The sequence below is a fragment of the Lissotriton vulgaris genome, chromosome 7 (assembly GCF_964263255.1).
Source record: "Lissotriton vulgaris chromosome 7, aLisVul1.2, whole genome shotgun sequence".
In the NCBI taxonomy this organism is placed as follows: Eukaryota; Metazoa; Chordata; class Amphibia; order Caudata; family Salamandridae; genus Lissotriton; species Lissotriton vulgaris.
The window spans coordinates 81,920,884-81,941,491 of NC_141695.1; the positions used below are offsets into that span (position 1 = coordinate 81,920,884).

The 20,608-nt window shown below is 47.8% G+C and overlaps 1 protein-coding gene across 2 annotated transcripts in view; it reads left to right on the plus strand.

Annotated features, from left to right (window-relative positions):
- Positions 1 to 1,278: 1,278 nt before the first annotated feature.
- The window catches only part of LOC147700831 (DBH-like monooxygenase protein 2), a 564,025-nt gene continuing 544,695 nt past the window's right edge, over positions 1,279 to 20,608 (plus strand). For both annotated transcript variants that reach the window (XM_086928504.1, XM_086928505.1), the window contains exon 1: positions 1,279 to 1,632. In XM_086928504.1, the coding sequence (XP_086784630.1) occupies positions 1,363 to 1,632 (270 nt within the window). In that variant the 5' untranslated portion in view covers positions 1,279 to 1,362. The remainder of the gene's footprint in view (positions 1,633 to 20,608) is intronic.

The window sequence follows — 20,608 nt, forward strand, 5'->3', positions numbered from 1 at the left end:
TGCATTAATTCCATACGGGAGAGACACATGGAGACCGCATTGGTTGTTTGTCAGAAGTAGCTACCTGGATGCAAGTGCAGTTTAAAGCTTAATACGAAAGAGACGGAGGATCTTATTTTTTGGCAGAGCCCACACGATATGGGACAATTTGTGGTGGCCAACATCCCTGGCCACTGTACCAGTACCAAGGAGAGTACCAAAGAATCTGTGATTCCTCATAGATGATTCCCTTTCCTTGCAGGACCAGGTAAATGCCATGTGTGGCAAATGATTTGATTTCCTTGCAGTTTTGCGTAAGATCTTTCGCAGGATTCCTGTGGAATGGGGAAAGACTAATCCAGGCACTGATTATGGCAATGCTCAATATTTGGGAATGGCTGCTTTTCTATTTATCCATCTGTAGTCCAACCAAAATGCAGCATCCAGACTCATCTGTAACAGTGGCCGAAACATCTCAGCTTCTTGGTGACTAAAATCAATTCATTGGCTGCCTGTACATAAGAGAGAAAAGTTAAAGCTGTTGTGTCATGTCCCAAAGTTTGTATGACACTGGACCGGCTATTCTGAGTAGTTGAGTGGCTTTCTAGAAGACGTCACGAGCTCCTCGCAAAGCTCATTTAGCGTTCGTCAGCGCTAAACACATCAGGAAAACCAGAACGGGCGGCCGCTCTTTCGCCCATTTGGCTGCCGTGAACTGGAATTCACAGTCTGTTGATCTTCCTCTGACTGCAGACCATGCTAGCTTCCAGAATAGATTGAAGTTCGAGGCAGGTTGGATGGTAGTGGGCGCTCCAACACCGTGATACCCTTTGGGGATGAATGTTGCACTCTACAAATACTTTAAATAAATAAATAGGAGTGCCCAGCCCCCATTGGGAGGAGTGGAGACTTATAAATCTATACATAGGTGAAAATCTACTCAGAAATTGTCAATAGCAAAAATTGTAGAGATACATCTAGGTGTAGGAGCAAATATGTAAGTGAATACATGTCATGTGTATAGACACCTTCGTGACTAGGCAATTTACAGCTGACAAACGTACATTCTTGATGCAGCTGTGAAACTATAGAAAGCCCTGTGCCCCAGTGTCACTCTTTCACTGCTATTTCAAAAAACCTGTTAGACGAAAAACGGAAGGCAATTATTCAGAAACTAAAAAAGCTCAAAAATTCCGATGAAGTTTTGCCCGTGAGTGTTTATTATTCAAAGCGTTTCCAGTACACAGCCATGTGACAAAACTTTGTTTTACTTTGTTTGTCGTCGGGGAGCGGGTGGTTATTACCAGGCGCACCTGCCACGGTCCTCAGAGCAGCAGGGAGGTTTGGTGCCTGTTGGTTGATACTGAAGGCCCCCCCGAGACCATGAGCCCCCGCGCACTCTTACTCCTCTCCTTGGTACCCCTGGTCCTGGGCCAGCTGCCTGACCTGAGGTTTTCTCTGACCCTGGACACCGAGGGGAGAGTTGTCCTGCGTTGGGACTTCAACAAGTCCACCGAGGAGATCACCTTTGAACTTCAAGTGGCGAGCACTGGGTGGATCGGATTCGGCCTGAGCCCCAGCGGGGGCATGACGGGGGCAGACATCGTGATTGGTGGAGTGTCACCGGCATCAAATCAAACCACTTATTTTGCGGTAAGTGCTCCAAAGATTTCCGGGTGTGGTCTGGGTGATTTAAAATCTGGTTTGGTGGCATCAAGTGTTCACATTACACTGAAGTGGACCATCCGCTTACAAGACGTGTGCTCCTGGGCAGAGGACAGTCCTTTACAGAGAGTGCAGAGATTGAAGAAGAGGAGCAGGTGGAGGGGAGGGATGAAGCAGCTGTGAGGCCATGGGGAGGGGGAGTGGTGAGAGCGAATTCATTTTCCATCCATCCGATTTAGAACCATGTTCAAAATATAAGTGGTTTCCAGGGGAACAAATGGTTATGCCACATACTGCATTCACATAATGTTTGCACTGCTTTTCAGATGAAACATATCTGAGGCAAAAGTGAGTTTATTCCATTTTCAATGCATATCTAGAAAAGTTGTTCACATTCAATATCTATTTATAGAGACAAAATATTTTCATGGATTTGAATTTCCTTTTAAAATCTCAAAAACACTTGGAAAATAATGTATAAATACTGCCCCATATTTCTAACACATTGCAGTGGGTCTCAGTCACAACAGTGATACAAAGTGTTGCGGTGGATTTACTTTCTAATTCAATTCATGCTTTGCTTTGGAAAGTTGCATAAAGTAGTTCAAAGCAGTTTTGACCGCTTTATAGCGCCACTTTGGGCCCAGGAGGCCTGTCATGAGTGGAACATGGACGGTCCCATACAACCACACATCGGTTTTAATAACAATATCTATTTTTAGGTCTTACAGAGAATAATACCTGGCAGGAATGTACACCTCCTCCAGGCTCAAGTGTTTTTGCAATAGACGATATTTTTTTGTAATGCTGACATATTTTTTAAGGGATTTTGATCTTCTGCTCAATTTAAGGTGAATAATTATGAAATTATGTTTCAAATCCAGTTTAAACATTTTGTGATGTACTCGTGGTCGATCAGGTCGCAAAAACTTATAGTGCAATGTAACATGGGAAGTTACATGGGCAAATATATATGTGTGTTTCCTTGTTGTACATGAGAGAATGTGCTGTAGGCAATTAGAGTTTCAACCTACTTTATGTTGTTAATTTGTTATTAATTTTGACTAGACAAACAAACACCTGTAGAAACTTTCACATAATATATAAACGCGAAAAACCAGTTCTTGCAACACCTGGAGTTGTAATGAGCTGAGATAAGAAAAAGTATCTCTCAACTTGGAAGAGAAAAAATATCTGCTCCAACATTTGTAGCTGCCTCTTACTAAACCCATGTGAGCTGCCTTATCAGTGATAAACAGGGTAGGCTGCTCCAAAATCAATATGTACAGTTTGCAGCACTGGGCCCTAAAAAGCACAGGCATCGGGAATAATTCCCCCTCTTCCACCCTTTTGACAGCCATGACAGAATGGTACACCTGTCAGTGTGGTAGTCAGAAGGGGTAGATCCCAGTGGCGGCTGGCATATAAGGAAGGTGGTGAGGTGACAAAAATAAATAAATAAATAATCCCACCTACCTTTAATGTGCTGCGTACTCCTCCTCGCTCGAGTCTTCTCCAGGCTGGCAGGCTCCAGGCAACTGCAGTAACAAATCCAGGCACTGCTCTCTTGCTGAATGAGAGCAGCACCGGGATTGGAGGGAGCAGCCTCTCTCGCTGCTCCCGAGGGCACTGGAGTTCTATGCTGTTTCTAACCCAGCCGAAAGCCCCCACACCCTATCCTGGCGCTCAAATCGGGATGGGATTTTGAATAATAAATTGAAAAATGTTCCATTTTTTTTTATTTCGGGGGAAATTATTTTAGTCGGATGACGCTCCACCGCCTTAATGGGGGAGTCACCCCTGGTAGCTCCTTTCCTATGCAGTTATTTCAGCATTACACATGCTGGTGGTTTGCCCGCGTTGCTGCAATTCTCTATAGAATTCGTCCTTCTATTTGAGAAGTTCCCAGTTGGAGGCGTGCACGGAAACAGATTTGGAGTAATGTAGAACACCAGGGAGTAACATGAGAATTTGACAGAACTCTCATTATGTTAGAAATGGGGTAGCATGGTGCAGAGTGGGCGGGCCAAACCCCAAAGGACATCTGCAAAGCATCCACGCAGGTGACACACAAGGCACACCACAAAAAGCGACCACACCAGATTAGGTGAAAAGAATAACTTTTGTTTTGTGTCAAACATACAATAGTAATCACAATAATCGCTATAATGCGCCATCTGGCGCCATGGCAATATTTACAAGGGGACTATATACATGGCAGGGCCAATCAGGCTGCTGCCAGAACCATTGCAAAGGACAAAGGGAGCAGCGCAGTAGCCCGGGGATTCCTCAGCACCCAGATGGCGGCGGTGATCCCGGGGCAATTGAAGCCGTGGCGTAGGCTCCCCCCTTTGATATAAGCCCAATGGCAGTTCCCTTCCTTCCCAGGTGGTAATGTGGGGTGGGAACCCGCTGTTCACCTATGCAGGCAGTCTCCACACGCGGGGTAGGCACCCGCTTATAACTTATGCATGAAGCGGGGTAGGCACCCGCGAAAGGGCATCCGAGACAGCGGCAATAATGCGGGGTAGGCTCCCGCCAATTTCAGTACACACCACTTTGTGGCAGCAATGCGGGGAGTAGAAATATAGCGCTTTCCCAACCCAACGCTGCAGCCACCAGCTCCCCTCTTCGCCTGGGCAATACCCCTATAGCGCTCTCCTTGGGCAGGGGTGCAGGCAGGAGACAGTCACCCGAAGTATAACGCCCACCAGATACAGCGCTTACGCTCCTCACCTCCTTCTTCTTCTTGGGGGGGTAAGTTACAGCACTCACCATGTGCTGGAAGGCACAGTCCATGGGAATATAGCGCTTTCTCAGCCCAGTGCTTCAGAGGACAGACACTCCTCTTCTCCTGGCACTTTAGATGTAGCGCTCGTGAGGTGCAAGGTCCCACCAGCAGCCTCTGGGACCAGAGATAGCGCTCATTCCTTCTTCAGGTGCCAGGTAGCCGAGCAGCAGGCACTGCTGGGCAAGGTAAGCAGTCAGTGGGCACACATCAGGACAGGGAGGTAGATCCTAGAAGCCATCCTCCTCTGTAGCATGGCACTCCTCCTGCTATAGCAGCCATGATTCCGGCAGTGGGGCTCTCACTTAGCACTGTGGAAAGCAGAGCAGTTACAATTGGGCACAGGTTCCAGCAAAAGACCCATGTGACGGTACCTCCTGGCAGCAGGTCCCCTCACCTTTATTTCCATGCTCTGACTGAGCACATGGTGGCACAGCCCCCTTATTTATGCAGCCCTCACCCCACCTACCAGACAGGGCCAGAAGCTTCTAGAAGCATCTGGGGAAGCTTGTTCTAACTGGCTCAGGGGGAGGAGTAAAGCACCCTGGGTGGCAGGTTTCCCTCCAAAAGCTAGGGGTGCTGGGAAACAACAACTAGACTGCTAACCCACCACAGTCAGGTGGCACCACACACAGCCATGGCATCCATTTTAAAAGTGACATTTGAACAAGGTGCATTCTCAATGGGGGGATTACAGGTGTGTACACCATTGTGTCACAGTTAACATTGGTATTTCACTTTCATTAACATAACATGTGAATTCCCACAAAAGCTAAAAAATTCAGGGGAGAAAGGGCCAAGTCCAACACTTTAGAACATATTTCCCTACCTACATTCCAGTTGCTAGTCCAGGTTTGCAGCTTTGAGAACAAAGATCACAGCCGACCAGCTCGCCGCTTCCCTGAGCCAGCACCCTCCCGCCAGCTCAGCGAACCCCAGCCAGGCCGCTGACAACCTCACGAAGTGGATCAGCAACTGCGCGGACGAACTCGCCCCACTGAGGACCCCGCCCAGCAGACCCGGCAGCAAGAAGGCCCCGTGGTTCACCGACGAACTCAAGAGCTCCAAGAAGAACTGCCGAGCCCTCGAGAAAGCCTGGAGAAGGGAGCCAACACCGGACAACATGACCACCCTCAAGCTTGCCATCCGGAAGCATCACCAACTGATCCGCGACACCAAGAAAACTGCATTCAAGGACCGGTTGGATAACAACGCACACAACAGCAAGGAACTCTTCAACATCGTGAAAGAGCTCTCCAACCCCAACGCCGGAAACAACGACATCACCCCATCGCAAGAACTCTGCAACTCCCTCGCCTCCTACTTCCACAACAAGATCGCGGACACACACAACAGCTTCAACACCCAACCGACGAACGCCACGTCCAACTCGACCGAACCACCGCCCCCCACCACCACCCTCCGCGCCTGGACTCCGATCTGCACCGAAGAAACCGTCCGCTTGATGAACTCCATCCACTCCGGATCTCCGACCGACCCCTGCCCTCACCACGTCTTCAACAAGGCCGACGCCGTCATCGCACCCCACCTGCGGGACATCATCAACACCTCCTTCACCACCGCCACCTTCCCTGAGAGCTGGAAGCATGCCGAACTCAGCGCTCTACTCAAGAAACCAACAGCGGACCCCACCGAACTCAAGAATTACCGCCCCATCTCGCTGCTCCCGTTCCCAGCCAAAGTCATCGAGAAGACCGTCAACAAGCAGCTGGCCGCCTTCCTCGAGACGAACAGATCCCTCGACCCCTCACAGTCTGGCTTCCGAGCCAACCACAGCACCGAGACCGCCCTCATCGCTGCCACCGATGACATCCGAACCCTGATGGACAACGGAGAAACAGCGGCCCTCATCCTACTAGACCTCTCCGCGGCCTTCGACACCGTCTGCCACCGCACCCTAGTGCAGCGCCTCAGCAACGTCGGAATCCAGGAGAAGGCGCTGGAATGGATCATCTCCTTCCTCGACGGAAGAACACAGAGAGTCTGTCTACCACCGTACAAGTCAGAGGCCACCAAAGTCATCTGCGGCGTCCCTCAAGGATCCTCGCTGAGCCCAACCCTCTTCAACGTCTACATGAGCCCCCTCGCGGCCATCGCACACCAACACAACCTCAACATAATCTCCTACGCCGACGACACCCAGCTGATCCTCTCCCTGACCAACGACCCCGCCGCCGCCAGAGCCAACCTGCACGAAGGGATGAAAGAGGTAGCCGAGTGGATGTCGACCAGCCGCCTGAAGCTGAACTCGGACAAGACGGAAGTCCTCATCCTGGGATCCTCGCCCTCCGCCTGGGACGACTCCTGGTGGCCCCCCGCCCTGGGCACCGCACCCAAACCGACAGACCACGCACGCAACCTGGGCTTCATCCTGGACTCCTCCCTCTCCATGACCAAGCAAGTCAACGCCGTCTCCTCGTCATGCTTCAACACCCTGCGCATGCTACGGCAGATCTTCCGGTGGATCCCCAACGAGACCAGGAAGACTGTCACCCAGGCACTCGTCACCAGCCGTCTGTACTACGGCAACGCCCTCTACGCCGGAACCACCGCCAAGCTCCAGAAGAGACTCCAACGGATCCAGAACGCCTCAGCCAGACTCATCCTCGACATCCCACGACACAGCCACATCTCCGGACACCTAAAAGACCTGCACTGGCTCCCGGTCAACAAGAGAATCACCTTCCGTCTCCTTACCCACGCACACAAAGCTCTTCACGACCAAGGCCCGAGCTACCTCAACAACCGCATCAACTTCTACGCTCCCAAATGACACCTCCGATCAGCCAGTCACGCCCTCGCCGCCGTCCCCCGCATCCGAAGAACGACAACAGGAGGAAGGTCCTTCTCCTACCTGGCTGCCAAGACCTGGAACTCTCTCCCGACCGACCTGCGCCTGACCCAAGACCACCTCGCCTTCAGGAAGAAGCTCAAGACCTGGCTGTTTGGGTAGCAGCAGCACACCCCCCCCCCCCCCTAGCGCCTTGAGACCCTCCGGGTAAGTAGAGCGCTCTATAAATGCCTATGATTGATTGATTGATTGATTGAAAGCCCCCAACAATGAGCTTGATTCACAGAGTTTAGTTGTCTTTTTTGAGTTAGCTTACCTAAAGGGATCCTGGTGGACCCGATTAAGGACAATGTTGTGCTGTGGGCACCCCTTTCGAAATAAGTTTGGCATGCCATATACAAGGGAAATCAGGTGGAGTCTAGTATCACTATGAGACTCTCTACTCAAAGTCACAAGTAGGATCCTGCTAAAAAGATTTGAATCCTGGGCAGAAGAGCAGAAGATCCTTGCAGGGATACAACATGGGGTTAGAAGGGGTATTGAAACAGTTGAACAATGTTTAAATCTTAGCCATATAAATGATACATTCACAGTGAAAGGGAGCACTCTATATGGGTTTCTTAGACCTATTATGTGCTTTTGTTTGTGTACATCATGAAATACTGTGGACTATGATGGGGGAGTTAAGGGTTAATCTTGCCATACTGAACTTACCGAGAGAGAATGACTCAGGCATAACTGCCAGTGTGACATATGGGAGGAATAGTGAATGCATCTAGGCCTGCAATGTGGGCAGGGTGCTAAGACAGGGCTGCATCCTGCCACTCTTCTTTGTTATAATATATATATCAGCGGACTGGAAGTGGAGCTGCTGGATGTGTGCAAAGATCTTTCACAGATAGATCACAGGCCTGTCCTGGTGCTCCTGTTTGTGGATTACGTAGTGTTATTGGCCCATACTCTCAATTCTCCCGAGCAACTCCTGGATACTGTTTCTAGTTTAATGGCTAAGTTAGCTACAAGGTCAACCTTTCCAAGTCCTTCATCAATTATATAAGTACAGTGAAGAACAAAAATATCCTATGCTCTTGAATAACCAAAATATAAGTGTGATTTTCATTTGTGCACTTTGGTGTGCAATTTGACTCTAAAGATACATGGAAGACCTTTGTCAGGGCTAAAAACACCAGTTTGAGAAATCTCTTTCTGTGGTATTTATGTTTGCAAGAAAATTAAGCAAAACGCTCAGAATAGAAATGCTACAAATCTATAAGGCTGAGGGTTTCATTGTGATGTCAGTCCAAAAGCATTACAACCAACTCGGTCTCGGAATTGTTTCTGACTGAATCGACCGACTGACTACGATGTTTCCTAACACCGTTTGGTCGGACTCCCATTGACTTCAATGAGAGCCTTTATTCCGACCGACAACACAGGCTCCCATTGAAAAATGGGGTGGTTGCAGAAAACCTTGCACCCTGTGGTGGGCACACCATGGTGCCTGCCACACCATACATTGTTGGAAGGAGTTCCCCCACAGGTCCCAACCGGAGGCCTAATTTTAACCCCTTCGCTGCGGCGGCAATTCCGCCGCAGCGCTAGGGGGGGGCGAGCGGCGGCCGCATGCTCGTGACGGAGCCGCTCCATCACGAGCCCCGGTTGAGCTGTGCTCGTGACGGAGCGGTTCCGTCATGGGCCCACCCGCTCAATAGAACGCGCCACGAAGGCGCAAAATCAGCGCCGCGCAGGCGCGGCGGCAGGGCCATGACGGAACCGCTCCACATGAGCACAGCTCAGCCGATGCTCATGACGGAGCGACTCCGTCATGAGCATGGGAGGGGTTAAAGGGCAGACCTGCTACAGGCCCCAAAAGCCAGATTCCGACAGTGATCTGTGTTAGATGATCCAATTCGGAAAGGCTGTCCGAATCTGACATTGTAATGCGTCGGTCGGAAACATGGTCCATGGTCCTGTACAATTCGGGTCCGACCGACTAGGTTTCTCCAAATGACGATTGGATCCGAGTCGGAATAACAGAACAGTTTTCAAATATCAAAATCGGTCGGTCGGATGTGTTTCTGAATTGGTGGGAAACGCGGGTTCCGAATCGGATGTGGACAAACGAATGCCTTTAGGACTGACAACGTAATTGGGCCCAAAGTATGTGAGCATGGTCACCTATTGAGCTGGTATGAGAGGCCATAAAATGATTAGTTATTTTCAAATCACGGAAAATAAGTTCTTGAAGCAACTACTGTCAATCCTGCAGTCAAGCTCCTTCTATATTAGCCATCAATAAGTAGGCCTACACTTTCTAAAATACATTGTTAACGTATGCCCCCTTGGATTGTGGCATAGGATCTGCACATGTGAGGGAGCAGTACTGAACAGATGGCTGAAAATGTTGAAATATTGTGTGTAAACCTGAGAGGACCCGACCTATTTGCTTATCAACAGAAGTTAAAAGAGATCAACCAGCAAGGAAGATTTACAATGGTTAGGTGCACTCCATTTTGCAGAAGAGAGGCCAATGAAAGAATTAGAATAGAAAAAGGTTAGCTTTTTTTCTGGGATGGTTGCAGGATGCCAGGCTCAGCCCTGTTTGATGGGTGAATTACAGCTACCAGAGGCTACTATTGATCCACTTCCAACTGAACATATTCCACTTCCAGATTGTTTGTTTCCTAAATAGAATGATTGGGTGGGTAGACATACATACTGTCCATGTGATGGAACATCAACTCAGTGGACTATGTATTTTTCTACCCTGTAAGTTTTATTTAGTCTCTGTAAGAAAGGCTAGTAATGGTGAAACAAACAGTAGGCACTGCAAGTCAGCTTTAGTTTTTCTGCAATAGTTGCAAACTGCCAAGACTTGTGCAGTAGTATTAGTTTTCATTAGAGATGCCCTCTATCTTAGAAGGAGTTGGCATGAAGTTCTTACTGGTTGATGAACTTGCCCTGGAAGGTAGCCTTTTTAACATCATTCAATGTATTATTTTAGCTTTCCATTGTTTGCTCCAGCCCTAAGGATTGTGGCAAAAACTGAGTCTGGTTCAGCTCTACAATGTGTTTTCACACCCACGAGTGACACAAGGGAACTTAGGGGCATATTACCAAGCAATAGCGATAATTATCGCTATTGCTTGGTTAGAGACAAAAAATTACCGCTGAGCTGCGGCGATTTTTACCGCAAATAAACCTTGGTATTACCAAGGTTTATCTCAAATGCGATAAAAATCGCCGCAATGCATGAATATCGCTGAAAATCCAGCGTTATTCATGCATTACCGAGCTAATGCTCTTAGCCATGTTATCCACCTCCCATTGGATAACATGGCTAAGAACTGCTCAAGGTAGGTGTTAGCTTTTGGAGATATTCGCGCTTAGCGCGAATATCTCCAAAAGATTTTAATAGGAGATAGCGATGTTAGGGACTGTTTTCAGTCGCTAACATCTTGGCACGCCCACTTTGCATGTCATTAGTGATAAATATCACTGACATGCAAAGCGGGGCTCAAGATGGTCGCTATCTCCTACTAGCTGTCGCTAACTGGTGTTAGCGACAGCTAGGTAATAGGGAGATAATTTTATCTCCGCTTTCTTGGCTTTTAAAGCCAAAAAAGCGGAGATGAACCACCTTGATAATATGCCCGTTAGTTTCATGCACTAATACCTGAAGGCAGGGTTTTTAGCCCTGCAGAACAACACCCACTACATAGTGAAATTAGCATCAATACGTTTGGGTTATTAACAATCCCTAAACAGGGATCCAGGGGCATGATGCTGATTAGAAACAAACCCACATTGCTCTTCTCATTGCCAAATACGTAAACTGCACTTAGAAAAATACACTTTAACTTAAAAAGTGTTTATTTCAATAGGCTCACCCTGTTGCTTAGCACATCTGAAACAACCCCACAAAAGATAATTCAAACAGCACAAATGCATGTTGACGAAAAACAAAAATGAAACAAACATTTCTACCTTGACTAAAATGTAATCTAAAAACCTAACATTCTAAAACTTACCTCTAGGCACTAATCTAAGAGAGCTAGATCAGTAAAACGTGTGTCTTGAGTTTCTTAGGGAGATTCAGTGCACTGAATGCATGTTTCCAGCAAAGCGCTACAGTTGTCAAAACTCAGGGAGGCCCTATTCACGGCGAAGGGTAAATACTTTGCATCAGCTCCTTTCCTCCCAGACTTGGCAGCTTGATATCAGCTTTCAGTTGACAGTGCGATACAGAGGCATCTATGGCAGTCAAGATCTCTTCTGGCAGTATCTTGCATGATAATCTGGGGCAAAGGATGGTCAAGTGGCAGTCCTTTTATGCTATTTCTTACCTTAGATGGATTTTTCATTATCACCTTAGGAATAATTGTATAATCAATGAGCATCAAGATGCTAGTCTAAGCTGCATTCTAAAAAACAATATGGTAAAAATACGGCAATCCAGAATGTTTTGGCTATTGTTCTTGTGGGACCTTGAAATAGAGATAACAAGACACATGTTTAGATGCCTATGTCTGAGTGACTTGACACTTTCACAGGTTCTTGGAATGATAAGAACAGAAAACATCTTTGTGAAAGACAGACACGGTGATAATATTTCAAACATAGTGAAAATGGAGTCTCATCCTACTTATGATGGAGTCAGACATTATAGTCTATACTAAGGGTGGGCGTAGTTGGAGGAGTACTACTACGCGGAATTCCATGAAGTTGAACAAAAACTCTGCGCATTCCGCAACTCCGCTCCGTTGGACTCTCAATTAATAAAACAGAAACCTCATATCCTTTTGGTAAAATAACAAGTATCTCTGTCTGCATATAGTCATTTCACAAAAGTGAAAATGAAAATTTAACAAGCAGTGAGAGAGATGATGATTTTGGGATCCTCCATAACCTAGGGAGAGAACAAGTAGATGCCTTGAAATCAAAGAGCACATCTTGCTGAAAGCACCCTGTAAAGCATAATGGGACGAGATTAGCAGTGGGCAGTGAATATTATAGTATCCAATATCAAAATAATTCTACAAAGAGCTGTAATTCAACTAGTCGTTACTAGGTGTCCCTCATGAGTCAAATGCAAAAGAATTGAAATTATTACATCTAGCTGCAGTTCCGCTAGACATTACTAGGTGTCCCTCATGAGTCAAATGCAAAAGCACTGAAACCCTTTCATGAAGCTGCAGTGCAACTAGTCGTTACTAGGAGTCCCTCATGAGTCCAATGCAAAAGCAAAAGAATGCTTTATACATTCAGGATACCCAGGCAATTAATGGTACACAAATACAAAATTTCAAATGAGTGGGGTGTCCGTAAATAGGGGCGCTAGGAGTTCCGTTGTGGAAGTCGATGGCATTTCAGCCTGCAGAAGCGTTAGGCATCATCAGGACCAGGTTACGTTTTTATTTAAATTGCAATGTTGAGGATAAGAAGGTGTAGGAGAGTGGGGTCTGCTATCCTATGGTCACCCCAAATTTTTGCTTTTGCTTCACTGGTTTCTGACTTAATGTGGCTGTGGGCCTGCTAATCATACCCACAGCCTGCTGTTCTCTCTCTAATTTAATGCCAATGCACTCTAGGTGCATTACCAATTGAAACTGGTTCACCTTATAGGCCCCTGTAACAGGGTACCTTAGGTACCCAGGGCATAGGTGTATCCAAGGCCTACCAATGGCTGCAGCATGTATTTTCCCACCCCTGGCCTGGCCTAGCTATTTGACACATCTGGCTGATCCCTCAGCTGGGGTAATTTGGTGTAATCACCTCTTACTTAGATGTAGTATACCTATATCTAACTTAAAATGGACACGTATGTTCCTATAAGTCACTCCTATGGTAGGCCTCTTCAATCCTGGAGGCAGAGTGCTTGGAAATATGTGAGATGGTGCTCGGGCATGAGCTGAGCCCGTCTGCAGCTTTCGGAACAACGTCCTTTAGCTGTTTCATGATATTGCCATACCATATACTCTTAAGTGCATTATGAACCTTGCGGTCAAATGCTATCTTTGGTTTGGCCTTATCAAAACATGTCGAGTAAGGTGTCATATGACTTGGAATACTACCCCCTCGCCAATTCTGGCGACGGGGGTAGCATTCCACCCTTCTAGAGGGAGACGACCTGTACCTAACCTAAAACCCGGGTAAAGTTAAACATGAGCCTCAGCATCACAAAATGGATGCTGCCACCACAGACACAAGTCTGACCTCCTGCTCCTGGGAGTCCTTCCAGCTTTGGAGGCCTGGACAAAGGGTTTCCTGTCAGGGGAGGGGCTTGCACCAGCCCAGACAGGATTTTGTGTAGTGGGTTAGGGAGGGCTGAATAGAATGAGACATGCCTGGGGCACACAAGGTGTCCCTGTGCATATGCCAGTTCAAACCGAAGCTGGGGCTTTCCAGCCCCAGTCCTGGCACGACACTGGACAAAGAAAAGGAGGTGTAACCACCCCCCTTCCTCGTCCCACCCAGAGGAGGGACCTAGCAGGTGATCCGGCCCCTAGATTTGGTTTAAGAGTAGGAGCTGTGTCCTAAGACTTGAGATCATCCTGAACTCAACTTGAAAATAAGAAGACTACTGGACTTCGACATTCTGCTGGACAGAAGACTGAAGAGCATCTCCCTTGTGGCCAAGGAGTGACCACCCTGTGAATACAGGCACCATCCAGCACCTCAACATCTGCTTTGCCATCGCCTCCCGCCGGAGCCGGAGCCCAGAGCCTGACAAGACCTGGATTCCCTGATATCGCAGAGCCCGATCCACAGTCCCTGAAAAGAAGAGACCTGTGGAGGCACTGAGAGACGTGGGACCGGCCATCTTGGAAGATCCACAAGAAGCTGACTGTCCAGCAGCCAAGGCATCCTCAATGCTGTGCTTTGGGGTTTGAGAAGTCCCACCACAGAGCAGCATTTGCATCGAAAAACAGCCCTCCAGCATCTCCACGATCTGCATGGGGCCCATGTGCATTTTGCCACTTGACGCATCATCCCGGTCTCTGGTCTATTGGCTAGTGGCCATCTTGGCGACAAAATCTACAATCAACACCACTGGTCTGGTTGCTCCAGACTGGCCCTCGCTTCTGTGAAAAGGAGCAGCCCCTCTGACCTTGCTGGTCAGAGTAAGAAGCTTGCATCATTTCCTGTATGGCTTGCATTAGCCAAGGCCTGTTTGCTCCGATCAAGAAGCCGACACCGCCATCAGCTAGAGCTTTTGTGGGACAGCTCGTGTTCAGCTCTTGGACGTCGCTGACCTCTTTGTGTCCATGTGGCTGCAGAGACAATCTTCACTTCTTCACCTGTTGGCACCCGACATCGCCTGGTTCCCTCCTGGTTCCACAGTAGTCACTGGCTAGTGACTTTGAACAGTGTCCCCTCTGCTTTCAGGTCTTCACTTCTTCAGATCCACCCTTGGATCCACCGGAACTCTCCTCGACGACCCGCCTGCAGCATCTTCACCTCCAGGCTCCATAGACCAGAACGACGAAACCCGACACACTTTGAGACATATGCACCCGCTTCCTGTGGGTGAGGTAACTCTGGCACTCCAGTGCTCCTGTGTAGAAATCCACCCCTGCCCCCCGCATATACTGAAAGAAGTTTATGCCGCACTCCCTCAGGGCATACTCCCCATCTTGAACACCTCCCTATCACAAGGAATAGTACCCGACTCCTTTAAAAATGCCACCCTGGTCCCTCTAATCAAGAAACCAGGTGCCGATCCCTCCAACCTCTCTAATTACCGCCCCATTTCCCTCTTCCCTTACGGCGCCAAGCTGCTGGAAGCCCATGTAACCAGCTGCTTATCCAACTTCATTGAAACATCAGACTACCTCGAATCCAACCAAGCGGGATTCCGCCAGGCACACTCTACCGAGGCGGTGATCCTCGCCGTGCAGAATACTCTAAGGACCAATGCCGACAATGGAATTCACCAAGCCTTTGTACTTCTTGACCTATCGGCCGCGTTCGACACGGTGGACCATACTATTCTATTACACCGTGTCGAACAAGCCGGCCTCAGCGGCGTGGCTCTCGCTTGGATTAAGTCCTTCCTGACGGATAGATCCCAGGCTGTAAAACTGGAGAACTTCACAGCACCTATACTCCCCACCACCTGCGGTGTCCCACAGGGCTCCTCATTGTCTCCCCTCATTTTTAATTTATATCTTAAACCCCTACTGTACTCCCTGAAAAATAGAAAAGTCATTATTTACAACTATGCAGATGATCTACAGCTGGTATTCCCCCTCAACTCTCCGGATTCCATCGAGGAATTTCAAAAGACCATGCTGCACATCCAGAGCTGGATGGATCAGAACCATCTTAAGCTGAATCCAGGAAAGACTGAGCTGGTACTCCCTAGCAACAGCGCACTCAGTTGGGGCCCCCACTTCTGGCCATCCTCAATGGGCACTCCCCCATCCCCCTCCCAGTCAGTAAAAAGTCTTGGGGTCACTCTCAGCGCCGACCTCTCACTGAAAACCCAGGCCGGAACAGTGATCTCCTCCTGCTTCTTTCAGCTAAGAAAGATTAAGAAAATCGCCCATCTGCTGACCCATTCCGCTCTCATCCAGGTAGTACTCGCACTGGTTCTCTCGCGATTAGATTTTTCCAACTCCATCTACCTGGGCCTTCCCCTCGCCATCGCCAAACGCCTGCAGATTGTCCAAAATCAAGCGGCCAGATTAATATTCAAGAGCAATCGCAGGAAGTCAGCCAAACCTTTGTTGGCCTCCCTCCACTGGCTCGCCATAGCCCATCGGATTACCTTTAGGACAGGCTGCATAATTTTCAAGGCTCTCCACGAAAAAAGCCCCAGGTTCGTCAATCAACTCATAAACAAATATGAACCGACCCGAGACCTTCGTTCTGCCCATCTGTCCCTCCTCACGGTGCCAACATTCAAAAAGAAACGACTTGGCGGATCCTGCTTCGCATACCTCGCCCCAAAAACCTGGAACTCATTGCCCTTGTCTTTCCGGAACTGTACCAAGCTGACAGAGTTCAGGAGAGCGTTGAAGACCTGGCTATTTAAACAAGCGCACGGTTAGAGCACTATTCCATCTGTCTCTTCATTTACCATCTACCATCTGTTTTCTTCAGCGCCATGAAACCCCTGGGTGACCGTGCGCTTAACAAATTCCGCATAAGATAAGATAAGATAAGATGTGTGTGTAGACCTAGGAATTAGTGAGTGGGTATGTACTAACTGGTTTTGGTGTGTCTATGGTTTCGTAAATGGTAGTCTCTATTTTAGAGTGGGTGCATCAAAGGTTATATTAGGGTATGAAGAGGTGCATCAGATTATCAGGTGGATGTCATCAGTGATGACCATATCATGAATGATGTAACATGAGGCGTCATCAGCAGTGCATTGCAGGGGTTCGAGTTATAGTTAGCTGAACTAACAATAATGGCCAAATTTCTCTGGTTTTGTACGAGTGAAATGTCCAACTAACTATAACGTCCCAGAAACCTGTGGCTTTTTCAGTGAATTTCCAAGGTTTTTTAAATGCTAATTTCTAACTATAACGTCCCTAAACCTATTTTTTTTTCCATTGAATTTCAAAGGTTTTTTAAATGCTAATTTCTAACTATGCCTTCAAAGGTAGGACATGTGCAGGCAGAGGAAGAAAGGCGCAGAAAGAAGCAAGAGAAAAGCAGAAAGAAGCAACAGAATTCCAGAAAGACAGAGAAAGGTGTAGAAAGAAGCAAGAGATATGCACAAAGAACCAATAGAGGAGCAGAAAGAGGCCTTGTGGCCAAGCAATCCTGTGCCCCCAACTTTTTGCTGATGGGTACTAGTGATAACTGACTCTGACTAAGTAGGCCTGGAGACAGTGCTATGCTGAAAGACAATGAGAATACAGTGAAAACACCTATATGCACTAGGGTACACTATGGGTTGGGGTATCCCTGTGATTGGCATGACCTCCTCTGTAATGCTCTAGTCCATAATAGGGAAGTGGGTTTAAACTCACTTTTCACAAAGAGGTGCAGAAGGAGGCAAGAGTAGAGCAGAAAGAAGCAACACAGGTGCCGAAAGAGGCAAGGGAAGTGCATAAAAAAGCAAGTGAAGTGCAGAAAGAGGCAAGTGAGGTGCCGAAAGAAGCAAGAGCAGTGCAGAAAGAACCAACAAAGGTGTAAAAAGAGGCAAACGGGTACAGAAAGGGGTAGGAGAGGTGTCAGAAAGAGGCCAGAGAGGTACAGAAGGAGGCTGGAGGGGTACAGACAGAAGGAAGAGAAGTACAGAAAGAGGCAAGAAAATTGGTGAAAGAAGCAACAGAGGTGTAGAAAGAAGCACAAGAAGTGCAGTAAGATGCAGATAGAAGCAAGAGCAGTGCAGAAAGAACCAACAGAGGTGCAGAAAGAGGGGAGAGGGGTGGAGAGAGAGGCAAGAGGGGTGCAAAAAATGTAGGATGGGTGCACAAAGAGGCAAGAGAGGTACAGAAAAAGACAAGAGGGGTGCAGGATGAAGGAAGAGAAGTGCAGAAAAAGCCAAGAAAAGTGCAGACAGATGCAAAAGAGATACATAAAGAGACAACAGGGGTGCAGAAAAAAGCAATACAGGTGCAGAAAGAAGCTTGGAAAGTGCATAATGAAGAAACCGGTGTGCAGAAAGAGGCAAGAAAAGTGCAGAAACAGGCAAGAGAAGTGCACAAAGAGGCAAGAGAATTGCTGAAAGAAGCAAGAGAGGTGTAGAAATAAGCACAAAAAGTGCAGAAAGAGGCAATTGAGGAGCAAAATCAGGCAGGAAAGGTTCAGAAAGAGGGAAGAAAAGTGCAGAAAGAGACAACAGGGGTGCAGGAAGAAGCAAATGAGGTGCAGAAAGAGGCAACAGACGTGCAGAAAGAGGGAAGAGAGGTGCAGGTAAAAAAAGAGCATGACATTGTTTAAGTTTAGAAATGTGGGCTCATGATTCACTGCAGTGCTAGAAAAGAAGCACATATTGCAAGAGCTGAAAATGCATAACGTGGCACTGGGTGAGGCTTGCAGCCGAGGTTTTGTATCTGTGCTCCGACTGAGAGAGAGTGGGAGGCCTGCTAAGCAGTTATGGTGAAGGAGGCCCATTGTACACATATTTTACATTATTATTCGGCATGCACAAAAATAATACCACGTGGATATGGGTATTAAATATACAGTAAGTGCACTTTTTTAGATTTCTTTGCCTTGTGTTACATGGCGCCTTTACGCTGCAATTTGATTGCTCCAGCACATGATTGCATGTCATTGAGCTTGAAATATGCGCGTGTTGCGCTCTTGATGCAACCTGAAGATGAGAAAATCACTCATTGTACAATTTAAAATTGTGCATTTTTCTGTGTTAAAATGAGTGCCTAATTTGAGCCATGGTAAATGAAATAGACAGAATGCAGCCTGCAATGTAACAATAAAGATTCATGTTCTAGTATATGTCCTAGTGCGTGTACTGAATATGTGTGTTTCCACTGAGGCTGCAAATTAATGATCATGTCATGTGTGCGTTGGCTTTGTGGTGTGATTACTGTAACATTATTATTTTTTGCCTGATACCTTCGGGTCTAGCCAGTGCTATATAAAACTCTTCAAATAAATAAATAAATGAAGATTGGCACCCTCTCTGGTTGTAGCTTGTTGGTTTTGATCTTGTGTAAATCAGTGAGCTGGCTTTTGTTCATGATACTCAGTCAGGTCTGGCTCTTCATTGCATGCGCCGTGAAGCAGGCAAGCGATTGGTTTCAGAGTGTCAATAGTGCTGCATCAGGAGGGTGAAACACAGATTAGCGTTGGTGCAGGGGCTTTTTCCACACACCTCCACAGTAGCTCCAAAAAGTATGAAAGGAGCCTCCTACTTTCTTAGTTGCGCAAAAATATGCATGCCTGGCTAATCGAGTACTCTCACTAGGCCCTGGAGAGCCTATCTTCCCACCTACTCATCGCCAGGATTCCCTTGGCTGGTAGTGCGCTACACGTTTGCATGACATTGTTACAGACAGTCCCTCTTGTGCCTCACAGGCTCTCTCCTGACACAGGGCCACAGTCCCTCTTGGGGTTTCAGAGGCTTTCTCCAGGCACAGGTCACAATTCCTCTTGGTTCCTGAAGGCTCTCTCCTGACACAGGGCCACAGTCCCTCCCGGGGGGGGGGGGGGAGCAGAGACTCTCTCCAGACAGAGGGGCTCTCTTTAGACACTGCCACAGTCCCTTTCATGTCTCATTGGCTCTGTCCTGACACAGGGCCACTGTCCCTCTCGGGCTCCCAGTGGCTCTCTCTAGACACAGATCACAGTCCTTCTAGTTTCTCAGAGGCTCTTTCTAGACACAGGTCGATGTACCTAGTTGGGCTCTCAAGTGTCGGGTCTCTCCAGACACAGAGTCACAGACCCTCTCGGGTTCCCAGAGCCTCTCTGTAGATATGGGGCCACAGTCCCTCTTAGAGCCCCCTTGGCACACAGTATGTTCGCTGACAGTAGGGACCCTCTGCAAAGTACTTTTGAAGCTAACCTTGCTGCTTTGACATATAAATTAAATGGTGCTTATAGGCAGAGTGGTGATGCAGGGGCTTTAAGAAGAGGTGAAAACACAATAAAGCCTCATTAACAATGAAATGACCTTTTAAAGACCTGTGAAGTACTCAGGTGCAGCTGTGTGTGCCCCCGGGAAGCTGGGTATCAGGAGGCTGGCAGTGGGGTTAAGAAGGAAGGCGGGATCACCATCTGTCTAAGGAAAGAAGGGGCAGTGGCCATCGAATGTTTAAGGGACAAACAGGGCATGATCTCCTTTTGAGACTCTAGTGGTTAGTCACTGTGCCTATCAGTCAGTTACTTTGTAAAGGTAGCTTGGGGTAGGAAGCGCCTGTTGGCAACTGAGGAGTGTGGTTGAATAAAAGTCAGAGGGACTGACATTGCTTATCCCTGGGCCCTCTTTCAGGATGTAACTCAGGGTCAGAGGAAATGGATGTGAACTGTGGGCCTAGGAGAGAGAAGCAGCTATGAGCAATAAAGTGAGACAAACAGTAGAAAGTTACCACATTTTGAATAAAGAAGGGTGGGTGAGGGAAGGGAAGACGAGGCTAGCTGAACGAAGAGGAAATGTACTAGCGCCTCAAAGACAGGTCTAGCTGAGTATGTTAAAAATGTAGAGGGCAGAGCTGAAAAAAGAGGGCAGGAAGGGGTGCTGACAGAACTACCACAGCAAGGCTTACAGCCGCAAAGATGTAGAGTTTGTCAGAGGTCACAGGGCAAGGGGCCTGTAGGATTAAAGGTCTTGAAAGCTATCTATTCGTGAGACCAGTGGCAATGCCTGTATCTTCCAGCCTTTGGGCAATAGCAGCAGCTTTGTGAGTGCTGTGCCCCAGACCAGCTAGGGTGCTAGCACA